This window comes from Pezoporus occidentalis, unplaced genomic scaffold (genome assembly GCF_034315485.1).
Source record: "Pezoporus occidentalis ecotype Australia unplaced genomic scaffold, CSIRO_AGI_Poc_V1 ctg71, whole genome shotgun sequence".
In the NCBI taxonomy this organism is placed as follows: Eukaryota; Metazoa; Chordata; class Aves; order Psittaciformes; family Psittacidae; genus Pezoporus; species Pezoporus occidentalis.
In genome coordinates, this window is record NW_026916062.1 from 422,437 (window position 1) to 448,006 (window position 25,570).

The 25,570-nt window shown below is 36.6% G+C and overlaps 1 protein-coding gene across 3 annotated transcripts in view; it reads right to left on the reverse strand.

The window, feature by feature from the left end:
* RFC1 (replication factor C subunit 1) overlaps positions 1–25,570 on the reverse strand; it is a 37,846-nt gene that overhangs the window by 6,619 nt on the left and 5,657 nt on the right. For all 3 annotated transcript variants that reach the window (XM_062642436.1, XM_062642435.1, XM_062642434.1), the window contains exons 3-16: positions 24,515–24,593; positions 22,672–22,791; positions 10,062–10,294; positions 9,267–9,341; positions 7,068–7,145; positions 6,142–6,229; positions 5,760–6,046; positions 5,308–5,415; positions 4,596–4,775; positions 4,161–4,265; positions 3,453–3,849; positions 2,554–2,663; positions 859–973; positions 308–396 (exon numbers count right to left, since the gene is read on the reverse strand). In XM_062642436.1, coding sequence (XP_062498420.1) covers positions 308–396; positions 859–973; positions 2,554–2,663; positions 3,453–3,849; positions 4,161–4,265; positions 4,596–4,775; positions 5,308–5,415; positions 5,760–6,046; positions 6,142–6,229; positions 7,068–7,145; positions 9,267–9,341; positions 10,062–10,294; positions 22,672–22,791; positions 24,515–24,593 — 2,064 coding nt within the window. The remainder of the gene's footprint in view (positions 1–307; positions 397–858; positions 974–2,553; positions 2,664–3,452; positions 3,850–4,160; positions 4,266–4,595; positions 4,776–5,307; positions 5,416–5,759; positions 6,047–6,141; positions 6,230–7,067; positions 7,146–9,266; positions 9,342–10,061; positions 10,295–22,671; positions 22,792–24,514; positions 24,594–25,570) is intronic.

Genomic DNA, 25,570 nt, shown 5'->3' on the forward strand with positions numbered 1-25,570 from the left:
CCTCCCACTGCAGGTAGGTGTCAGCTACAGAGACTTTAGGATCAATTAACCTGTACAAGAATAAACATCAAAAGCACACACACCCCAGTTCATCACTACAGGTGTCAATTTTACAGAGGTATCATTTCTTCCCCCTCTACCAGTGGGTAATCCTTCTTACAAAGACAGGCTTCTAACAGATAAGCTACTCTACAGAGACTTTCTATGGACCATGGGCTGAGAACAGCAGAGTGGCTTGAGATATTTAGTGTTATATATGGTATGCACTCTCAGCAATGGCATTAGCTAATAACTATAGGAGTTTCACCTGAATCCCTCCTCTGTCTTCATTGCCTGCCATACCATCCACTTCATCCATGATCAATACATGTTTCCCGCTAACTGATGAGGATGTGCCTGAAAATGAATATGGACAAAAAAAATGAGATGGAAATAAAATATGGACTTTCTCAGAGTTTTACATAATGCTTTATAGGTTAGGTAACCCCATCTTAAGACAACTGATGTGGTGGTGAAACTCTTGCTCTACCACTTGATCACATGAATCTATGTTCAGAGAACAGAACTGACTATAACGTTGTGTCATCTTCCAAGAAACAAGTCCCATGCAACAGAAAAGCAACTGCAGATTCTTAAGCAGTTCGTGCAGATTAACTTATGGTACTAATAGCAGGATTTAATTCTACAATTGAAGATGAAATAAAACAGCTTATTAAATGAAGCCATCCTTATTAGAGCCAGATCTCTCCACGTGAGGAGTAAGTTGAGTTCCTAATACTTGTGCAATAAGGAAGTTCTGTCCCTCCTGTAACCGAATTCTTAACACAACAAAAATCCTCCTTCAAACAACAGACATACCAGAACAGAAGTCTTTGATGCTGGTGTTGTTAAGCGATTCAGAAACTACTTCCTTCAGACTGTTCTTACTGCGAGTGTCACTGGCATTCAGCTCCACATAGCTATACCCCAGTTCCTAGTCCAAACACAAAACCACACAAAAAATGAGAACACAGATCAGTGAAAGAACGTATGTGTACTCAGAGGTATATCAGTATTTCAGTGTCCCAGAAGAAAGCTCTTACAACACTACTTTCACACCTAATTTCTGGCTTTGATTCCTTTTTTCCCCCTTTACTCTTTCTCTCTTGCACTCCAAAAATATTTACAATCACACATAATCACAGATATGCCCAAATGAGAATCTGGGGGCTGGGGGAAAGGGAGGAAGTCAGCACAGTTTTAGTTCCGGAAGATGAACAGAACTGCCACCAGGGACAGAAACAGAACTATAAGCCAGGGCTGCCTAAGCTCTGTGGTATTTCCAGCTGCATATCAAAGTCTTATGCGCAGAGAAGCTGAAGAAAAGAGAAGCTTTTAACTATTTAACAGCTAGGAAATGCATGGCTCCCCAAGCAGTCTGAACACTTCAGAACAGGGCTGGGCTGCATGAAAGTCCCTGAAAGAGCTTAACCCAGCCACTCCTTTATCCACAAACTCCCCTGCCAGGGCCATGCCCCAGCACTCCAGTGAGCTACACACAGCCTTGGTCTCTCAGCTTAAACAACCCTGTTTTGTTGGATGTTCCTGTGGGGAACAGTGAAATGCTTTGCAAAGACCTGAAGCAACTGAGAGCAAGCTAGGCCGGAAACTAGAAGCAGAGAAGACCACACTAGTGCAGAAATGAGCCCATGCAAGCACATCCAGCTTTTCTGCAGGTCTAGTTTTGGGTGCGGCAAGAGTTTGCTGGCCCGCACCTTTAAGGCGAAGGCAGAAGACTGGGAGTTACCCTATACAACTCAAATATTGCACTAAGTAATCACTCCTTCCCAGCACATAGATCAGGTAGCTGACAATAGTTCTTCGGAACCCTTCCAAGCTGGTAATACCATATTCTAAACAAGTTCTTGTAATTCAAAGAACAAAAATACTCTGTGAAGTGTTACAACAGCTCTATTAATAAGTCAGCTTTAACGGCATTTCTACAATCTGGAGGTCTCAGCTGATTCTCATGAGTTAGTGGAACACAGTGTTCAAGTACGTTAGGGAAAACTGACTTCTAAATTCAGATTTAGAAATGATCACAGAGTACTGTCAGCTTCCCTCATTCCAAAGTACTATTTGAATTTAGAATGAGTCTGGGAAACTGATCTTTGTTACAATATAAAAGCCATGGCCAAGTCTTTCAAAAAGGTTGCCAGAATTTGACTCCCACTAAATTCAGCTCAAATACTCTCCAACTTGTAGAGCTAGTGCTGAATGCTCAGTTTTTGTAAACCATCTTTAGTTGTTCAGCACACTGTGGCATGCTTCCTCTCAATGTAACAGAAACCCAGACACCCACTGCTATACTCTCACCCCAGACCTGACATAAAGGTATCTATAAACTTCCACATATTTTCATCTGTAACCCTGTTCTGAGCAGGCAGAACTAGGCTAGGGGAGACACTGGCCATTCAAGCGATACCCATCTGCACACTGTGTCTGTATCCGTATCCAGATACAGAAGCAATAAGGAACAAAACATGTTGGGAACATGTGTCAATATGAACTCACCTTACAAACCAAAGAAGCTGTAGTAGTTTTACCAACTCCAGGTGGACCAGAAAGTAATGCTGCTTTAAAACCAGTACCATCATCTTTGCCTCCAGTTTTACTGTTCTTTGCTATAAAAGAAGATTCCAGGTATGTATTACAAATGGCATACTTCTAAAGGTATCAGACATCACTGGATGGTTTTCTGTAATTAGGGCCTGATATTAACATCAAAAAATGCATACATATCAGCATCCTAACTATTTGAGGAAAAGCAGTTTAAACCATCTTAATTTAAGACCTGCAGTGATTCTAAAATGAAAATAGGAAAATTGCTGTGTTTGTAACACAACTATTTCAGCAATTTCCTTACAAACACAGAACAGCAAAAGAAACCATGCACCCAAACAAACTAAACCAAACCCCAAACACACCACAGAAAAATTCCACTACCCACTATGGTTGAAGTGAAACTTTAAACACTATTTTAAACACATTAAAAAAAACGTCTATAGGATGACTCACTACACATGACATGGAGTTGTCATACGTGTCAGGCAGAACCAGGACTTTAAGAATTCATCTCTTCCTCACACATGACAGCAACAGTTTAGACATGATGCCATCCTGTATTTTCACCATGCATACGGACAGGTTAGCACTGGCCAACATTCTCTTGGCGAGAAATAATTCAACAGGCCATTTTAAACCATGGCTTTCTGTTCTGTTTTGGGGGATGGGGAGTGGTAAGGTAACAACTGCTTCACCAAAATAAACCTCAGGTTCAACTGCTGCTAAAAATTCATCCAACTGAATGCTCAACTCCTGATTTCTAGAGCTGCTCTGCTATCTCAAAGGCCCATATTGGTCACTGTGACTGGCATGGAGGAATACAGATAAAAGTTAACCATGCTGGTCACCTTGTCCATCCTCCAAGGTATCCGTGTGCCAGTTTCTGAGCCATCGGAGCAGTTTATTGGCACAGCTTTGTTCACCCTGCTGTCCAATTACTGCCTTAAGAGATACAGGCTTGTATTTATCCACCCATAGCAATCTCTCTGTTCCATCTTCATTAACCTCAGAGGCCAAGTTCCCCTTCAGACAGGAGGCTTCTTTCTTCTCTTCAGTCTGCCTTTTAAAGTCTGTAAGTTTTCGCACAGCAGTGGTTTCTCTCCTGGCAGATTTGACAGTATCTCCTTTTTCAGGAGTAGACTTGTATTTTTTATTATCAGCTTCCCTTTTGATGGGGCTAAAATTCCTTTTTCTAGCATCAGCTTTCTGTGGTGTCTTTTTAAGTCTTGACTCCGCCTTCTTTGCCTTAGGAAAATAAAGGTAACAGAATTAAAGGGAAATTAAAGAAAAGGCAAAAAAGCACACAGTAGATAAATGGGCTGTCTTTAAACAGCTCTGTACAGGAGTGGTTAAGAAAGTAACAAAACCCCTATGGCTCCCAAGAAGTCTTAAACACAAATAGAAAATTTTTACTCTCAGTACTTTTAACCCAGAAGGTCAAACAGACAAGCACACGTGTTACTGGGACAGAAGACCAAAATGCCTTCCACTTAAAGGTAAACCAAAGGGAAAAAAAAACCCCAACCAACCAAAACCAAAATTTATAATAAACAAACCTCTGTTTCAGCTGCCAGCTCATATTTGGACTTTTTGCCTGGCATAGTTCGAATGAGATCAAACAGGCCGTCCTCATCAACAATTTTTGTCCCTAAAGCTGATGCCTGAAGCAAAAGTAAGAATTAAAAGGGAAGTCAAGTTAGGAGTTACGTAAATCAATTCAAAAGTGCTTTCCAGAAAAGGCTGTGTTTAGGAACAGAACAAAGAAAAATGTGTCTATACACCCACACCCCCCCCCATGTGTTTATGCATATAAATAAATGTATATGTATATAAATAAAAAACAAAACCAAGCCCTAAAGCATTAGACAACTTTTCCTTTTAACATGCACTTTATTTGTAGTACTGCCTTGTTTTGACAGATACTGAAAATCAGTCAGATGTGAACAATTCAGAGTTTCATTTCTCTTTTGCTCAGGCACAGGAACACTCACCTTTTCGCATTTAGATTGGCCACAGTCTCGCCCCATAACCAGATAGTTTGTCTTCTTGCTGACATTTCCAGTGACTTTTCCACCGTAACGCTCAATCAGAGACTTGGCCTCATCTCTCTCAATACACTCCAGAACACCTGTAATTACGAATGTCAGGCCTTCCAAGCAGTTTTCAGCTCCCTGAGAACCAGAACATTGCAGAAAATGCCATTACCCGATGCAATTCCACCAAATACCTCTTCACCATGAGCTTCTTTAATCCCCTACTCTGTCAAGTACCCCATGAAACATCAAAAGTAAGCCTATCATACCTAGCTAGGTACTAGTTCTGGAAGTTCAAAAGCCATTAAAAGGAACAGCTGACCAACAGAACACACATTGCTTACCTGACCAACCATACTCATAACACTCTGTGCTTGAAGCACAGAATGTCAGTCAAACGAGCAACAGCAGTCTTCCAACTTTAAGACCAGTAACTATTATTCATTATCATGACTTCATAAACCAAGTACTGGATTTAATTTCTTAGTATATTTCCTTACATTTAGTCACTGCTCTGGATTACAATTTAGCTTCTTCCAACACATACTTCCTATTTGAAAAAGACAGATGTTTTTAAACAGTTTAGCTGATACTTGTTAGAACACTTCTAACAGTATGTATATGATCCACTCCAGTTCCACATACAGAATTCTGGTGTAGCCAAACTTACCTGGGGTATCTCTTTGGAACCCAGTGCTCTCGGACCCTCACGATTAAGGAAGCTTCGGTAGGCTTGGTAATTGATTCGCTTCCTTTCAGAGTCCTCAGGACTTACAGACTTGGGCAGGAGAGAAAAAAAAATTACTACACATATCACGTATTTAAAACCAACAAAACAAACTCAAGCATCACATCAAAGTTAAGACTTTTTATGAACCTAAGGAAAAAGATCTAAGACTTGTTTTTAATTCATTAGCATGCAACACTTTTCCAGCTAACTTTTTTCCTGTAGTTTTACAATTGTTAGGAACTTACCAGAATTCATATTCTTAAAAACTGCCCAGAAGAATCAAAGTACCAAGTTACACGAGTGACACATAAACAGTAATGAATGAAAAGTGTTTTCCTGCAAAAAAAATGCTGACATTTCCTGGCAACTAAATTCACTTTGACAGCTCCTACCTCAGCCTTCTTGGGAGAAATTTTCTCCTTCTTTGGTGTTGTCTTCTCTTCTTTCCTGGAAGCAGTTTTTTCTTTTGATATTAAACTTTGAGCACCTCTTTCCTTTTCAGCCATCTCTTCTTTTTGTTTCAGAGACGCAAGCCTAGAGCTAGGTTTCAAAGACAAGGCCTTATCTCTCAGTTCTCTTGCTGTTCTACCATCAGATGACTGTGGGGATAAATGAGAGCCTTCTGAATTACGCTTCACAGCGTAATTTTCTGCTTCACCCATCGAGGTTGTTGCTTTCACTTGAAAAGAGGCAGAGGCAAGAGAGCACATATATAAGAATGTATCTAGTTAATATTATAAATTGGTGAAATATTTTCTGTATTCTGCATCCTACCTCTTTCTGATTGCTTATATTTTTCTTTCACATTAGGACTGCTCTTGATACTCAACACTGTTTGCTCTCCTCCTGAATCTTTCCGAGCCTGAATAAACACACAATGCCAAAGTCAGAGATGCATGTCCCAAGATACTATTAAGTACAGATCCTCGAGTTTTCCTACTGTTAAGTACAACAGACTGAATGACATCTAACAAAGCTGACCACTAGGACAATTCAGAATGCAATCTCTATCAAAGGCAGGCAGATAAGGAAATTCTGAACTCAGCCATGCACATAAATTCCTTAAGTCAAAGACCAGACAGACTTCCAGGTTACAATAAATTTGAATCCTAACCAGTTACTGATTACCCTAGAAGTACTAATACTTTCTAAATTCGTATTAGCAACCCTAAATTCTAACAGCCTTGCGGTACAACCCAGCAAATATCTTACTGCGCCTTACACCACAAGCTATGAGAACTGGGAAGATTCCCAACACTAGGGTTAGTCTCAAACCTCTCAAGATTCCACCCTTCCCCTTCTTTCAAAGCAAGGGGAGTATTCTCCTTCCTTTTATCACTCTTCAACTTGTCCCACTGACTTATTTTACTCAACCTAGTTGTTCTGAACCAACAGAGCTATGGTGGATCTAAAGCACGTCCTCAGCAACACACTTCATTCCACTAGAACTTGGCATTAAAATTCCATTTCAACAGAAGCAGACAGCACAAAGGTACAATAATGCCTGTTGTCTGATTAGGAAGGCCACTATTTACTGAGTGACAAAAATCCAGGAGGAAAGTACAAATAACAAATGCTTTTTTAATGTTTTGAATGCATTTGCATAGACGTCTTAACCCAAAGGTTAGGTGTCTAAGTAAGAATACTCCCTGTAATCCAAATACTAAAAAATAAAAATTAAAAAGAATTAAGAATACAACCTTTCTCTTCTGTGGTGCTTCATCCAACATGGCCAAAGTTCTGGCAAATTCTTCATCCTCATGCAGCTGCCTCTCAAGCTAAAAAAAAAAAAAAATAAATATTTTTAGGCTCATGTCTGACAACTTTTAATTCTACTACAATTTTTTAAAACTCTATTTGCTGTTAAAGACAAAAACTTCATCTAAAGTGAGGCAGCACATAGCTGGAAAAAGTGCATCCTACCAGAGACAAATTTCTGAAAACGGCACTGAAGAATTACTTGATTTCCCAAAAAGAGCCTGAAGTCTAGCAAGAAAAGTATGGTTTGGATTTTTTGCACAAGAAACATTAATAAACTTGTATCATCTGTTTTCAAAGAGGTTTTCTGTTATTTCGTATTTTTTATTGTTGTGTATCCTTTGCATTTAAAAAAAGAATATCAAAACTTGAAGGCAGGATGTGACAACAACCAGTGTGCACTGAGATGCAACCTGCTGACTTTAGAAAACTTCCAAAAGCAGTCCCAAGAGGCAAGCAGAAATAATGCCTGCTAAATATTTTGATACCTCAATAATGAATGTTTCATTCTTATTTACCGCTAGCAACACACATGAAAAAATTCCGGCAGTTTTGGAGAATTCAGCTACTGCCCTGGGCCCAGCTCTTGGCACTAGTTCTATTTACTTTATGGAAACAAGTACTTTTACTTTTTAATGTATCTACGTACACAAGTGATTAACTTTGACAGAAAAAACAGTACGAACAAATAGTGCACATGGAATATGAGAAAGTTTATTACTTGTTAAAAACAAAGCCAGGTTAGTTTCATTTTTATTTCACCTAAGAAAATGAATGTTACCTCTGCAGTGATCATCAAGTCACCTTTCCTATCCAATACTGTCCCTTAGGGAAAACGTCTCCTGTTGCTGAATAGTTTATATTGATGCCAATAAATATTGACTACTGTTTTAACAAAACAACAACAAAAATCCTTTCATAACTGTTTTGAAGATCAACGTGCTGCACTAGAAGATAGACCTGGGCTCAGGACAATCAAACAGACTACTTTTACAGGCATTATTTTTATGTGCCTATAACGATGAAATGCATCTATCCTCCTTGTGTACAGTGAGAAAGAGGAAGAGCAGCAACTACCAAATGCAAACCAGACTGAGGCAGAGATACATCTGAAATAAAATATATTAATTTGATGATACATACAGAAGATGAGACTGTTACAGACATGAAAAGGGGTAATGGGTTTAAGCATAACAAGGGGAACTTCAGGTTAGATATAAGAAAGAAGTTATTTACTGTGAGAGTGGTGAGGCACTGGAATGGGTTGCCCAAGAAGCTGTGAATGCTCCATCCCTGGCAGTGTTCAAGGCCAGGCTGGACAGAGCCTTGGGCAACGTAGTCTAGTGTAAGGCGTCCCTGTCCATGGCAGGGAGGTTGGAACCAGATATCTTAAGGGCCTTTCCAACCCTAACCGTTCTCTGATTCCATGTTCATTTCAAATGAAAGGCAATACCTTATTTTTCCTGACACAGTGTTTACATTCTAATTAATTAAAGCTAGATTCATTATACCTCGGGGGGAAAGGGGTGGGGGGGTGTCAAGAGTGAGATTAAGTTTTGTGTGTATATTTATTTCAAGTGATACTCAATAATATTATTGATAATAATAAAAATATGTTGATAATATTATCAACATATGGGAAACAAACTTTTTCCCAAAAGCCAGTAAATATGTATGGCAAGCATACCTTTTCCTCATACTAGCATTAAATCAAACAGGAAAGCTTTTCTTAAGTGCAAGAATGATGACCAATGAAACAAATCATGGATGGCAAAGGCTTAATTTTCACTCCAAGTAATGAGAAAGGTGGGACTGGGAGGGGAGGAAAAAGGATACAGAATGTGAATTCTGTGTCAAAAGAAGCATTATTATAGACACATCAATTCATCATCTGCACAGGTAAGAGAAAGTCTGAACAGACAGAAGACAGATTAAGTAAAACGTTATTATGTAACTTAATGACCATAAAAATAACTGTGTGACTACGTTTACACATAGGTGCTCAAGTTAAGTATACATATTAATTTTGTAACACTTACTTATATCATACATGGAAAGTCCATACTAATTTCTTAATAAAACCAATTTTAAATTAAACAAACTTCACTTCATAGAGAGAAGCAGATTTAGAGAGCTTTTACCTCCGAGTCTTCTTCAAGCTGCAGTTGCCTAGCAATGGCCTCATCATTTAGTGTACTGTCTCTGCTTTGTGAAGGCTATATTTAAGAGAGGAAAAAAAAAAAAAGAAAAAAAGAAAAAAAGAGACCAACAGTTCAGTTTCCCCAATATTGCGTAAATTATAATAATTTAATCTATAGATTCATTCTGTATTCTTCTAGAAAGGGACTGGGAATGAGACATGCAGCATTTTATTCCCAGCTCTCTAACCTAAACATTATTAAACAAGGCTGTTTTCAAGAGATTTTTATTATTCAAAACAAAACCATGCTATAATATAAATACCTAATTTCTTCTAACAATGCTGAACATCTCTGAAGCTATCACAGTTGGCCTGCTTGAAAGAGAAATCAGTAACTTCCTCCATACTTTGTTTGGTATTTGTTTTTTATTCCATGAATATATGTGCCATAAAGCTTGAGAAAACAACCTCCTGCCCTCCACTGCCAACTGTAAACTACCCCGTCCAATCACTAATCTCAGAAAAATACTTAAGTCACTTAAGATGCAGCAATAGGGAAAAATACTCCTTTCAGGTTTGTGCTATCTTCTCAAACACAGAAACGCAACTCTAAAATTGCATTTGAGGCCTTAATATGCCTGCACATATCATCAAAATAGAACTTATACTTGAGTGGTCATTAAAAAGTAACATTAAGTAGGACAAGCAATTAAGTACCTCCTTGCAGTCATTAAATTGGCCATCCGATCTGCTATCAGACACATGAGCAGCCTACAGCAACATCATCAGTACTCACTTCTTTCCTTTTACTTGCTACCAGTTTCCTTTCTGATCGCTGGACACTACTTGTCCCAAAGTAATCAAGTGCTGAGGTGGGAGTCTGTTTCACTGGAGATAATGGTTTGCTTTTAGCTCGTGGTTTTACATCTTCCTTTTTCACTGTAGCTGTTCCTGGACAATTGATTCCTGACGTCCCATTCTCCTTTGGTTTCACAGAAATTCTTTTATTGACAAAGTCATCTTCTTCATCTAAACATGAAGAGTATTCTATTACTTCTGGGACACAGAAGTGACATTCTTGTAATGGAACTATCAAGAGAACTATTTTGGCAGACTACATCAACTCAGATACTAAGAAAATATTACAGGTGTTTAGAAGTTACGTGGAAAAAAGGCTGAGTTGTATAACACACAGTATTTAGCATCTTTAATAACATAGCTCAATTCTAAATAGATTGAGTACTGAAATAAAAACACATAAAATTTGTTACTTGTGTTCATACACTACCTCTCACTTAGAGAAGCTTGCAAAGAATGCCTTACCTTCTTACATAGGGAAGACTATAAACAAAATCCAGGCCACTGAAACTTGAACCCTCCCCTTAATTAGCACATCACACTGAACAGCACAACTGTTCCTTCACACAAAATGTGAAGTACAAAGCTACACTGATTTTATTACTTTATAGTACGCATTAACAGAGCAGCTAATACAGGCTTTGTAGACATGTATATTCTAAAGAAACAATCAATACTACGCTATAAACCAGGGAAAATACTATGCATTTACAATGTATTTATGAAATCTTCTTGTATAATCTTACTAGTTATTTTTAGAGTACTGCTCATAGCTTATGAATGTTTTAGAAGAAACACTTCAACACCTTTTTACTTTTTCCCTTTCAGTCTGAGATTCCATCAGCTACTCTATATTCTCTATATTCCTGCATTTAAGCATACTCTCCTTCCAATGCAGTCAAAACCATCTCAGAGAAATACAGCCATTTCACAGAAGACAGAAATCAAACAATACAAATACAAACAGCATACAAAACAGGTTTTTCAACTTAAAAGGAGGAAAAGTGGCACACACAGTCTCATTAAGAATTAGCCCACAAACCACTGAACAAAAGACAGACTCTTTTCTATAGCAGCCAGGATGTGATCTTCCCAGCAATGAAAAAGAGAAGGAGGGTTTGATGGCCATTCATTCATTCTGGACCCAAACTCTTCACCCAGCCCATCAATCAACAAAAAAAGATTACCAAGAACTTCAAAGAGTTCTGTGTCAGGTTGTGAAGTCTTACTGACAGTTATACAAATGAAACTCTTATCACCAAGGCATACAGAGATCATTGCCAAATAATCAGACCAATATGACAGCACAGAAGACAAACATCACTGAGCAAACTACTAGATTACTGATAAAAGCACTTTCTTCGTGAACTCTTCTAAAAACTCGAAGTGTGCAAGGGTTAAGAAGCAAACTGCAAGAAAATCCCCAAAATTAACATTAGACACAAAGAATAAAGCACAAAGACTTGAGAGGAACAGAAACACAGGCTATCTCATTTACATGCCTGTAACTGAAGTCTGGTTTTACTTCCCCCAAAATAGAGGTATTTCAGACATTGCCATCAACATTTCATAAACACTGAATGTTCTTAAACACCTGTTTTATAACTGAACTTTAATTTGACAGTATTATCACAGAAATACATTCATTCTCCAGTCACCTCTAATTTAAGCCCCCATATTTCTTTGCATACAAAAATTTGTTTTCTTAATCCCTAAATTTAGATTATGTTATATGTGTGTTATCTATAATTTATTATATACTAGACAGAGATAGAGGAAAACAAGTTTTTTCTTAACTTCACCTTTTCTCAATGGATGGTAGTAACAAGAGTGTTTTAGCCATCAGCTGGAATTTTCTGCTACTGAACACTTAATACTAAGCAGAATATAACAAGTATTAAGGGGACTCCTCATTACTCCCGAGAGAAAATAAAGTTCTAAGAAAAATAAAGATCTGTCTGGAAGGGAAAAAAATAGGTTCAGCAGTCACATCAATAATGCCTAAAGACAAAAATTTATCTACACCAGAGTGACATTTTTGCCAATTTACAAAGGAATATATGGAAGAGAACATTCAAGCCCATGCCCTCAGTTGAGAGGAGTGGGTTTTACCACAAAGCTAAAAGCTTTACATTCTCAACATCCTTTACTTTCCCTAGGCAGCTGCAAATCTTACTGCCACTTGGCTCAATTTAACAAACCCTTACATATGTGAGAGATTTGGACACTAGATGCTTTAGACTCCTAATTTACAATAGTTTGAGCTCTGTATAGGAGACTGCTTATCTCAAACTTTTAGAAATATTTCTGCTTCTTTTAAATTTTTCAGTTTAACAAGAAAATACATTTGCAGGAGTAAAACGTATCTATTAGTAGAAATCAACAATTAATGTAGATAGAATTACATTTATTTGTCTTGGAAAGAAGATACAAATCCTATTCTCCTTCCCCGACCCCCAGATTTTCTTAAGCTAAGGACTGTTTCATGCTAAAATCAAATCTTTACCCATCACTATTGTTATCAGAAGACCTCATTGTTCACTCAGTCATTTAAATAATGACAAAAACAAACAACAGGATATTGCTTTCTCTCAAGTAGAGAGAAGCAGAGTAAATATAATTAGGTTTTAATTAAAAAGAATGTGGATTTAAGTCATTTATGCTACCAGTACTAAGTATTACCAACAATAGAGCTCTGCTTTAATTATACCCTTCCTAGAAACAACAGGATTAGAAGCATTTATTGACTGCAAGCAGTGGCTGAAAAAGGACAAGAGACTCACAGCACTTATGAACAGCAGTCTACAGAAAAGGCAGAATGAGAACATGAAAGTGGTCGCTGAGAGACAAAAGCACCCCAATGCTATTAAGTGGATTTTAAAAGGGGACAGGTACTCAGGCTCAGGAAATTCATAAGCACATCACAAATTTGTCTATCTCCAGGCTCCCCCTTTACTTCAAATACACCAACTTTTTCATTGAGACCTTCATATTCCTTCCTTGAACTGCTCACCCATGCCTACTGCCACAGAATTGAACAGCAAAATTAATCAGTTGTACACTTTCAGTTTCCTTACAAGCATGAATGTGACATCACAACCATTGAACTGTTGTACATTTACAATTTGGAAAATATTGAGAGGCCTACTGTTGCTGCTGCACTATTCAGGTCAACACTTTTCAACACATGACCTGTAAAAGGAGAGAGGAATTCTCACTCACACAAGCAAGCCAATAATCTGTGGAAAAATAAAAGTGAAAATTCAGATTTCAGCTTATAAAAATAGTAGATTAATTGCATTCTTACAGCAAATGCTAGGTAAACAGTTGAGACGCCTCACATGGAGGCAAGGACTTCACAAAATCAAAATGAGAAATCAATTTTATCAACTAGATTACTTTTATGTTGCAAAATCTTTGTATAAAGATTCTATAATCTTTGTATAAATCTTTGTATAAATAAAAATAAATCTTTTTGTATAAATCTTTGTATAAAGATTTGTATAAAGCAGAGCAAGACTATTCCAAGAACGGTACTTCCTGTATACACTGACACATTACTTGTGTGTTGTATCCTGAAAAAATACCCTGACCATACACATTTGGTTTGTTCCGGGATTTGCTCTGAATTAAAAATACAAGTCAAGACCATGTATTCTAGTCAACTTTTCTGGAAATTAAGTAGATGTGACAAAGAGAAAGCTAATCATGTGATTAATGGAACAGACAGGCATGACAACCAGGAGACTGCTTTTAATTATTTTAGATGCAAACACGACACTGAAGCAGGGACCTATTATGCCAGGCAAAGTATAAGGACAAACTTCCCTAGCAACAAATAACAACTGTTAAACCCTGGAGGCTTTATTCTTTTATTCTACGACATTAAAGCACATCTAGCTTTCATTTTATACTGCTCTAGCAGTAGCACAATTCAGTTACTGAACTAATGTCTGCAACCCACCTGTAACTGTTTGTTATTCCTCTGCCTCGTTCCTACTCTCGCCCTTTCTCGAGTTTCACCTATTGATCACAGAGCAACATCTGTGGTTGCTTCCTAATTGAGCTCTCTCAAAATTATCTAGGCTGTTTTAAACATTTGTTTAAATTCACATCACTTTAAAAGGCTGAAACTAGGGAATTACCTCAGCCAATCTAAAAAGGGAGCAATCTACTGCAGTCACAGTGGTGACAAGCAGCACAGGGCAGATCCTCAGATGGCCTTCGGAACAATGTATTTTATTCATTTCTTATTTCTGTACAGTTGAACTCCTCATCGGTACAGAATACAACTCCCTGGTTCCTACGCTATTCAGAATACAATTTTTTTAAAGCCGAGACAACCTCTTACTACGATGTTACAAAAACAACTCCAAATATAAGCAGGTCATCTACAGGTTACAAATAACTCGTAGTTGTTATGATAAATGTATGTTAAGTTGGTGGCAGGTTTTTTTTAAGCTTCCTTATCATTGAAAAACATAGTAGCTTTTACATTTAAAAAGCCTGGTTTGTACAGTAACTGGGATTTTATTTATGTCATTTCTCAACAAGCTAAGTAATTTTAGATGTACTACAAACATGCACTTAAAACCACTGTTCAGCAAAGTGTTAGCACTTTGCCGGTATCAACATGTCAAGGTTTCATGCTGTTATAAAAATATAAAGCTTACCTGAACCATTCCAGCTTCACTCCCCTGAAATGACTTCACATTTGGATTTGCCAATTATCAAAGGTTATTTCAAGTTGCCTCTCTCACATTTTTCGCTTTAAAAGAAAAAGGTTGTGGGATCTAAGACTTCAATGCAGTAACCGCCACATCTAACTGTCATTATACGATTTAATGCCAAACTACATAGCCTCTGATACCCTTTTGTTCAATATATATACAAAATAAAATCATAATTCAAATATGTATACTTCTCTTTCACTGACATCTTTAGAAAGATGTTTTGGGAGCATTAAAATATCTGAGGAGGCTGAATATATTTCAACTGAAGTAAGTTATCTTTATCTGCAAAACCACCGCTTACAGCAACTCCTTCTAAATGTAATACACTTGCCATACAAACTGCTGTGTATATTACCTTGGCGTGCAATTGGAAGTTATTGGTCCATTAACTTTTCCCAGTTTATTAAAGAGAGTTTTAGTCACAGAAACTGGTTACTTTTACCATAAGAGCAGCTTTATCATTTCACGGAAGGAGATCCAAATCCCCATATTGCAATGAAATTTCACGTTGCAGCTCAGTTGCCTGAAGTTACCTACATGACAGCAATAGTCAGCAATGCTAAATGAATAAGGAAACAGGGGAAAAAAAATACTTGAAAAATATCCAAGCAAGTATGAAAACATTTCTTTTTTGCAGCTGCAGCTCAATGTACTGAGCCACTCAGGACACAATGTTCTGTTTCACACAAAATGAACTAGTCTAGCCAAAACAAAAAGGCCTCTTTTACATTTTCAACTAATCCAGCAGATGAACTGAATGAAGATCAGTTACTCAAGCAGATCAGTAAGGAGATGTGCAGGAAGTAAAGGAAGAAAAAAGATCTCCAAGCAAGCAGAAATAGGCAGAGGAAAGCAGCAACATCTTGAATACAGCTGCAGCTTAAAGAGACACTATTCAAAAGAATGAACCTGCCAAGTGACATCAAAACACTACACTCACATTTAAGCTGATTTAGTGCATGACAATCTGTGCCAACTATGATAAAAGTTTCAGAGAAAACTACAGAATGATAGTTTAAGCCAAGACATTCCAACACCAGATTCAACAGAAAACATAAACTATCTCTGAGAACTGAAAAAGCCAAATAGACGTAAATTTATTTCAAAATAGTAAAACTGAAATGGCTCTGGTAAGCTTTATGTTTTCATAACAGCACTGAACTTCCCTATTTTGGTTCAGGGTTGCTTGGAGGGAGATCATTTTATTTTGCCTTTAAAAAAAGCAGCTTGCTGCAGTTAACAGGTTAATGCCGCACTATTTCAGAGATTTAAGTCACAACACTGTCAAGCAGACCTCTAAAAAAAATGCACTGAGGCTTATCAAAGAAGCAACACCACATATAGGATATTTGAGGGGTTTAAAAGATTTTTTTCAAAAGAAATCTTGGAGCCTTTAATGAAAAGGATGAATAAGTGATCAGAAACTTTCACACCAAGATTTTTACAGCAACAACACAATAAAATTGCACCGTAGTATTACTGATAAAATGCAAAACTAAGTCTTCACCAGAAAGCTTCTTAAAAAAAACTGGCACACTTACTAAAATTTTATTTCAAATCATCCTGCATGTGAGATCACAACTTAGGAGAGGTAAGAAGTCATTGCATAAGCACTGAAAAAACATTTTTCTATTCCAAATTATAACTCCACACTGTTTTAACTATATTTTTTAAACTGAGTAGATTCTTTAAAAGATCTACATTTGAAGTCAAGGTCAGTTTTAGTACTATGGTCTACATAAAACGGATTCTGTGGTTTCCTTAACACACTGCTTTCAGGTTAAGCATAGCTTTATTCCACATTAAAGGGACTAGGCAAAGGAGAGAACTGCATACTCATTCTAAGAGATACTGGGAATTCTAAACGGGATTTTGCTAGTTAGCTATATTTTTAACAACGAGCCTTAAAAATAGGTTTATATAATAGAAAAACTTGCAACCTTAACACCTAGTAGTGTAATTCCAGAAGACTTCATTAGCGCTCAACACAGTAATAATCACTACAAAAGGATCATTTTAATTGCTATATCAAAAAAGTCCAAAGGAGAGAATATTTTCAGCAAGTGCTACGCTTCATTTTCTGGTCTCACAAAAATTTAAAATAAATAGAAACTAATCATTACAGTCACAGAAAGTTCATACAGGATGGTGGGAACTCGGGAACTTCACCTGTCTAATTTTGTCATTTAAATGCAATGCACTGAATGGTTAACTTCAGTTTATGGTATTTCTAAGCAAAGGTCTTTTGTGCAAGTACTGAGGAAAAAAAGCCCAAACCAATCAGTGGAGAAACTATACAGAAAACAACTTGAACCTCAAGAACTTCAGGAATTCTACTTTATCTCTTCTGAAAACACTACATACTTCAATGCAAAGATCTGCCATGTGTTTTCACATGCTTTGTGAAAATAATTAAAAAGCTGCAAAAAAAAAAGTCTCCTACATCTTCAATTTTTGACTTACTGAAAAATTGCAAATTAACTCAGAACAGTGTAGGTGCACCACATAATACCTGTGCCATGAAAAGAGCCCACAATAAATTATTGTGAACTCTGAACCATAACTGGGGGGGGGGGGGGGGGGGGACGACGACAAAACAAACCCAAAACAAAAACAAAACCAAAGCTACCTGCAAATAAGTTACTTGTATCCATACCACTGAAATGCCTACAATAACAGTATATGAATTACTGATGTAGTAAAGAAAATGCATTGCTTTGTTTCAGTGGCATAGCAACCTTGTAAACAAATAATCTGTGTGAGTCAGTATTTTTATCAAGTTTTACTCCAAACATTACTAAGTACTACCTCTGTGTTATGATCTTACGCCCTACCTTAAAAATGTGCCGTCTTGTGTAGGACTCAGCACAGAAATATGATTCATTTGCACTTAAAAGCCTGAAAACATTAAAATCTGGTTAAGTATTACAAAATTTAATCTACCTGATCTTTAACAGGTTTCATAAACCATGCTGGAGATAAAAAGGAAAACTGACATAAATGATTGAAAAGAAAAAGGCTGCTTCCTACACCATGATTTCAATGGTACTATTCTAAATGCTCTCCTTATGAGATCTCAGTTTCTACTTCCCCATACTACCTATAGGGTCATCACCATTAATGTCACCTTGTTCTTATGGGCACATAAATACCCAGTAAAACATACCTTGTGTTTCACCACTCTGACAGCCCAAGGAGCCAAAGTATCAGTGTGAGAAAAATAAAGCCAGGGCTCAATTGAAAACTAACACAGATGCATAACATCAAAGATTACGGAGGCAACACTGAAGACATGCAATTAAGCACAAAGAAACGCAAAATGTATACACTAAAAGTAATTCATATATTTACAACATATGCGTATTTCTCCATATTCTTCTGTAATAAAAAACAGCACAGGAAAGAAAACCTAACAAAAAAAACCTTGTTCCAGTAATGGAGGACTATGATGATTAGAACAGAAACCTTCACAGAACTATCAGGCAACCAAATTAACACTGGATTAAGGGGTACCATCCGAGTTCCTTCATTTAAAATAGCTTTACTACACTTACCCAAGATAATGCCTACATTCAGCTACCAGAAAAAAGAGTTCACTTCATACTGCTTTCCAGGGGAAAAAAGGGATTAGAAAGCTTTAAATCCAGCATCCAAATTAAATGGAAAAATTATTCATTTAATCTGCAATGATAGTGTACAGCAACAGCATATGGACCTGTCAGGCTCATACACTCGGTCTGCTACATGCCTAGTTTTTATTTTTTACATAAGGAGTATTTTATGCCATTATATTTCCTATTAAAAATCAATACACATTAAGCAACTCAAGCACTAACAGTTCTGTTTCCCCACCAGCCCAACATTCTCTGTATTAAAAAAGTCTAATATATATATAAGTCTAACAGAGAGAAATTATATTCAGCAGGAACATTCAGAAGTTATTCTTGTCCTGTCTTCTAAGCTGTCACAAGGAACAGTTTTCCAGTAACTTACAAACCTACTCAGTTTCTAGCTTTATAAATAATTCAGCCTACCATTAGCACAAAGCTTTTTTTAAAGCTATATTCAAGCAAACAATGCAATTGCTACATTTGCTGCATATTTATAATTACCTCCACAGGAGGTATATAAAAGATTAAGTAGTCACTAAAAGCGAGGTCACCATTCTTGCCAAATAACCACCTGTGATGAAACCAGATGGGGTTCAACACATCACAATAACAGGTCATCTTCTACAAACAAAGCTCAAGGTTCCATAATTCATTAAACAGTTAAAGTGTATTTTAGCAAGTACAACAAACATTTGGATTTTTTTCCCCAGTTCCCTAAGACCATTCCATCAACACAAAAAAAAAAGGCTTTTTTTCCTTTGTTACCTGCTAGAGTAACTTTACATTATCTTTGGCCATCATTTAACTAAATACTTATTTAAATTGTTTCCATAAACACTGAATGGTTTGGGTTGGAAGATACCTTCAAAATCATCTAGTTCCACCCCCCTGCCATAACAAGGTATTTTTTATAGAATTACAAACAGAAACCGTTCTCGTTTTATTTTTCTTTTGCCTTAAAAAAAAAAGGGCAACTTCACAAGATAGTAAGAACAAAGCAACCCAATAATCTCAATCAATCCACTTATACAAACTAAAAAAGTTAATCCCCCAGCACTTTTCAAGAAAACTGTATTCCACATAATTATATAGAAGAGATGAAAAGAAGTTCAATCAACTGCAGGAAGAAAGTTTCAAGTTAAACTGAAACTCAGTTGAGACAATTAACCACCAAGCTTCTACTGACTACTTGATGACAAAAGGCTCTTCCGGACACACTGCCAAAGACAGAGCCCTTGAAATGAAATCCTGAATTTTCAGTGAGTCCAACAAGCTGATTCTGGATTTAGATTTTCAGCTGCATAACTAAAATCAAGAAAAGGATAAATGCCTACAAATTTCACTAGGATTCTTTTGTATCTACTGATTGTATATTCCTGTTCTTGTAAAACCTGTTTATTTCAAGCCAATAGCTGTACCAGTACCTCTAAAACACACTCAGCTTGACAGCTCTATTAAGCTGAAGAAACAATTTATACAGATTAAATGTAAATAAAATTCAAGTGTTGAGTCTCAACGTTACAAAGGCATTGATTAAGTCAAACTACTAAATCAACCTGTGTGTACTTACGACTCTTTAGATAAGAGTAACCTTGAGCCATGGTTTTCAGGGATTTTATTAATAATCTTGACTAGTTTTCCCATGGTATCCCTATACAGAAAAACTTGATTATGCCACCTTGAATTGCATAATAAACCTTAACATGTATTGTTTATTCCCCAGGAATCTGATCTTTTATCTCCTCCAGGATCAATGCTATTAAAGAGCCTTTTAGTTAAGAAAGAACTGTTGGCAAAACTGTCAAGGTAAACAAAGTTTCAAATAATAGGCCAAATAAGACAAAAAAAAGCATCTGGGATACTTTGGAAAATTGAGCCCGTTTGAATACATGACATAATACAGCTAAGTACTGGGTCAAATATCTAGGACAAGTAAAATCATCACAATCCATCTTAGAAACAGTGATCCTGAAAAGAGCCAAGGAAGGAAGGCGGTACAGAAAAAAAAGAAATAAAAAAAAAGAAAAAAAAAAAAATCAGCTGAGCCACACTTCTAATGGGGTATCACAGCAAACAATTCTTTTTGGTTTTGAAAATACTTGGTATGATTAAAGGGAAGCAATGTTTACAGTCAGCAGTGATCTTACCAAGAAAATACTATATCCAAGGACGGGGTCCACTTTTCCAAACTCAAAGAGGGATCACACAACTACTCTCAGAATTTTAACACTTTAAAAACATGTTTTATCAAAATAGATCTGGGCTCAAGTCTGATAATACTATCAGTTTCTAAGAATTCATACAGAGAAGTGCAGCAGCTAGTAAAGAACTCTACTCTAGGAGACAGCTATAGAAGACCCAATAGTTACAGCTTCAGCTGAACTCAGAGCGGATGTCGTTAGTACATCAAACCACAGCGGCAACTGGTAAAACGTCCCTCTCACTTCAAGACAAAATTACAGTAGGCAGAGAGAGATGTATCAAACACTGTAAGATATACCTTTGCAATCAAAATGTGTTCACCTAATGCTGCAACTCTCAGGAAATTGTACAGCTTGTGTTACACAGGGGATCTGAGTATGGTAACCAGTATCCAATATCAAAACACATTATCTGCATTATAAGAAACCACTGTGAAACAATAGATCCAGTGCAGTAAGAGAACTTTATGTTTTAAAGGCAAATCAGAAAATGAACCTAACATGACAAGAGATTTAACAGCTACCTGCAGAGCAAACCATTCAAAAGGCTCTAATTTACCAAATTAACTGAGTCAAATTTAAGATGCTTCCAATCTACGCCAGCCAGTAAGTCAGGGATCAGATTTATCTTACTGTCAGAATCTTAGTAAGTAAATTCTACCCGCATGTAGTCTTAATCTTTGCTTAAGTGCCACTAACACATCTCTCAGTTAAGTGGGAATAAGAGAACAATCACTAGTAAGAGCAGCTCTGAAGTTGCAAGCACTCACGTGTATTTCAATTGTGTTTAGAAAACCCCCAAAAACCCCACATAATGAAAAATGCATATGCATACACATTCAGCCAACTCTTCTCAGATGCGAAAATAAGCATTAAGGTCCATCTTCAAGAAGCACTGAAAACAGTAAGCTAAATACTAGAAGCTCCATTAATTTTCTTCCACAGATGCATTTTTAGAGAATTCACAGAACCTGATCATTTTCCCCTATGCTGGTGGCACACCTTTAAGCATACTTGACTCATAAATAAGGCTGAGTGTACATAAATTGGTCACCTATCAAACAGTAGTATCTAATGCCACTGAAACTTTTCCATAACATCTCCAGTTTAGTAGAGGACAATGCACGAGAAGTAAGCATCTGGAAACAAAACTGCTTCATGATAGAATTGAGAACATGCAGGGGGAGAGGGGAACTGTTTTTAGTTCAACTGCACAGCTTCTGAAGAGACTAAATCTAAACTAAACAAAACTCAGCTGTGAACTTAGCAGTAAATTACTGTCACAACTTTTCCAGAAGGAGACCTGAAAATGATCAAGAACGGTTAATTACACAGACTACTTTACCCAAGAGCCAAAACAGCTCCAGGATTTCGAAAGCAGAAATCCAAGACTGAGAAGTATGGTATATACAAGGTATAATGCAAGCCTTTGTCACCATCTTTTTTCCAACTCCAGTTCTTCCCAGAAGTCTAACAGAAATAATGCTTTTACCAAAAAAAAAAAAAAAAAGTTGGTAAGTAAAACACAAAACCCAAGAACTTTTGCAGTCACCAACATATTATGCAGAGATTTAAGACATGGAACGTCACATATCACATAAAGTAAAAAAAAAACAGGTTTTCAAACATGTTTATGGTAACCAACAGTCATTTCATAACATGTGCTAGTAAGCAGTCTAACTACATTAAAAATATTTCCTTAAAATATCCCCTAAATCTATGGGATACTCTTACACAGGGAGTGTTAGCTCATGAAATTATACGCATATTTAAATGACCCTAAGCCACTACCAACATCATCTCACTTTTACCCTGCTACTGACTTTACAGTACTTGAGGTTAAACATCTGAAGAGCTTTTGGTCAGCTTAAGGATAATGTGTCTTCCTCAATATTAGGCTTTACGGTCATATTTAAGAGTATATCAGTCAAACAATCCATCCCATTAGTAACATAATTCACCCCACTATAGCTAAACATATAATGATGTATTTCTTCCATTACCTGTCTCTGAAATATAAACAACAGGATTCTGCCTTAGAACTTTATCACGTTTTGAAGTAGCTGCTTTTTTCTCAGGTTCCTTCTTGGACTTTTTCACTGATTGCACCTCCTCTTCTGAATCTGTATTTTGAACACAACATAAATTTAGATTTCTGCTACATACATACAAGCTTTAAGTAATAGATCACATAACATCAATTAACACATATTCACATATAATCAACTGAATAAGAAAAAGATATATGGAAGGTCAGAGCACAGCTTTACTCTTCTCCATCACCTAATAGCCTAGCCACCATTCAGTCCAGCACACAGATGACTAAATGAAAATTTGGTTAGAACTCAGTCTAGAAACTGGGTTGTGTTTACATACGAAGAAATATTTAGTTACTTACTCCAAGAATTGCTACGCTCATATAAAAACCTTTCTGAAAAGGAATGTGAATCTCAAGAGTACCACAGCAGATTACTAAACAAGAAATACACACTCAATAAGTAAAAAAAACAACCCACTCCACCCAAAACCCACCCAATCCAAACAACATACACACCACAACAAACATTCAACTTAGATTCGCAAGACTGATGAAACGTTTATGGTATCATATATTATGCTGGTGTACTCTACGGGACCTATTCCAAAAGACAACAAGCTAACAACAGGGTAAAAAGAGAGCACTAAGGTTGTACTCTGATTCAGCAGAACACTGGTAGACTTGTGACTCACCTCACCAACCACTCTCCATATCCCGCAAGTTGTTAAGGTGACAAACTTACAGCACGGTGGATTATGTATCCCAGCAGCCAAATGAGTAAACGGGACAAACTGAAGAAGTCGGGACAACTAACAAGCATAAGAGAGGGCTACTCTTCAAGGCCTACCTTTATCCATGATAAACACTACATATTAATAATTATAATATCTATTAAAGGCAGCTATGGTCCATTGACTTGAGTCAATTCAGTCCCATCTCATCATTGTCTCACCATCTCCCCAAAAAGCACACACGCTTTTCTCTCTTCAAGAACTTAGAACCCTGTTTTTCTTTTCCCCTACTAATAATGAGCTAGAATTTGCAAGATCTCCAGACAGTATCAGCGCTTTACAAATAGCTGTTAAGTTATATATTACTTTTGTACTCCAACTTTTAATGCAGAAATATTTCTACTGCCATTTCTTATGCTAAAGAGGAACTGTTTATTCAACAGTTTATCTGAGGATTAGAACACATTTCTATATATAATAGCATTATTCTCACAGATGTTTGTGATCAATTTAAATATAAAACTATGGAATGAACATTTACTAGACTTTTTTAATAGACATGAAATGCAAGTTTGCCTTTTAGAACAATCTCCTTGTTCACACAGGCACAGAAATGTGAAATTGTAGTATATGATCAGCCTCCTGTACCCAGCATAGGATATTATTTATCCCTAAAACGACAGGAAACCAAAAACTCTGCACAATTTATATACATTTTCATAACAAAAAAAGTTAGCAGTTTTGATTGAATTCACTATCTGAATGGGTTTTGGTGGGTTTCTTTTTTGGTTTGGGATTTCGGGTTAACAGATATTTTCTTAAAAGTTACTTTGCAATGCATATTTCATGCACGGCAGACACTGCACTTTTACTATTAACAAACATATTTTGCTATCCAGCAGTAATTCCTGTCAAAAATGTTTTTAACTCCATTTACTAAAAAAAAAAAAAAATCACCCAAAAAAACCCCACCAAACTAATCACAGCTTTCTTTCAGATGTACCATTTACCTAAATCAACCTTGAATGCTGGTGCAAAAGATGCAAAGGAGCATTCAGAAACAACCATGAACACTACCTGAATCGTAGATTATTCTTTTTTTCTTTTTTGCCCGCTTTTGTTTGGAATCATCATCTTCACTGGGTGAATTATTCACCTAAGAGTAACAGTCCATTAGTTCAACTAGTAAACAGGTCCTTCCAGCTTTTACTGTTACACATTCAAATTTATGAGTTTCAAACAAATTCTAACAGAAATTATTTACTTGCCAATATTCCACTTACGAACAGTCTTGCTTAGCCCATGGGTGGGAGAGGAAAAGGTGCAGGGCAGAGAATAAGAAACTGCAGCAGTGAAACTAAACATGCTCCAAGCAAATCATAGATGATTATGTTGAGAATAAATATCAAAGTTTAATACAAATTAAAGTAAATGAAATAGATTTTCAAGCACTTCCAACTTATTATTTATAAAAAGATATTGCACAATCCCACCAGAAACAGAGATCATACAGATCAACAAGCTGCTTGTATGGAATTCAGCTTTCACTTTTGGTTCTATTGTTTATGGTTTCACTGTAACCACCAGAATTCAACATAATTTTGGAGTAGAATACAGCCCACTGAAAAAGGGAAAAAGCATATACCACAGTTTTTTCTTTTAAAAAAAAATCAAAACCAGAAACATTTACAAGTTTTGGATATTTAAAAAAAAATAAAAATCACAAGCTGCATAGATAGGAAGTTCCTTGGGGCTACCAAACTGTGCTTGTTTTGTAGTCATGCACAGCTGTAAATGCTTCTAAAAATATAATTCTAGATAAGCATAGCTACACATTTTATAATCTACATTCAATTCTGAAACCTTTGATATAACTGGAGAATTGCAAAGTAGAAATAAAAGATCACATGGCATAACTGCTGTGTCTTTCAGCTGCACTGAATGGTCCTTTATTTTCACACTGAAACACGTGAAATTACACAGCCAATTTTTAAGTAACATCTTACTTCATGACTGTGACGCTTCACATTAAATTTCCATCCCATTAGAAATCCTTCCATTCTGCAGGTGATTTTAAAGTTCTTTTTTGCCACCCCTTTCTTTTTTATACAGTTTAGATAATTGTGTGAGGCA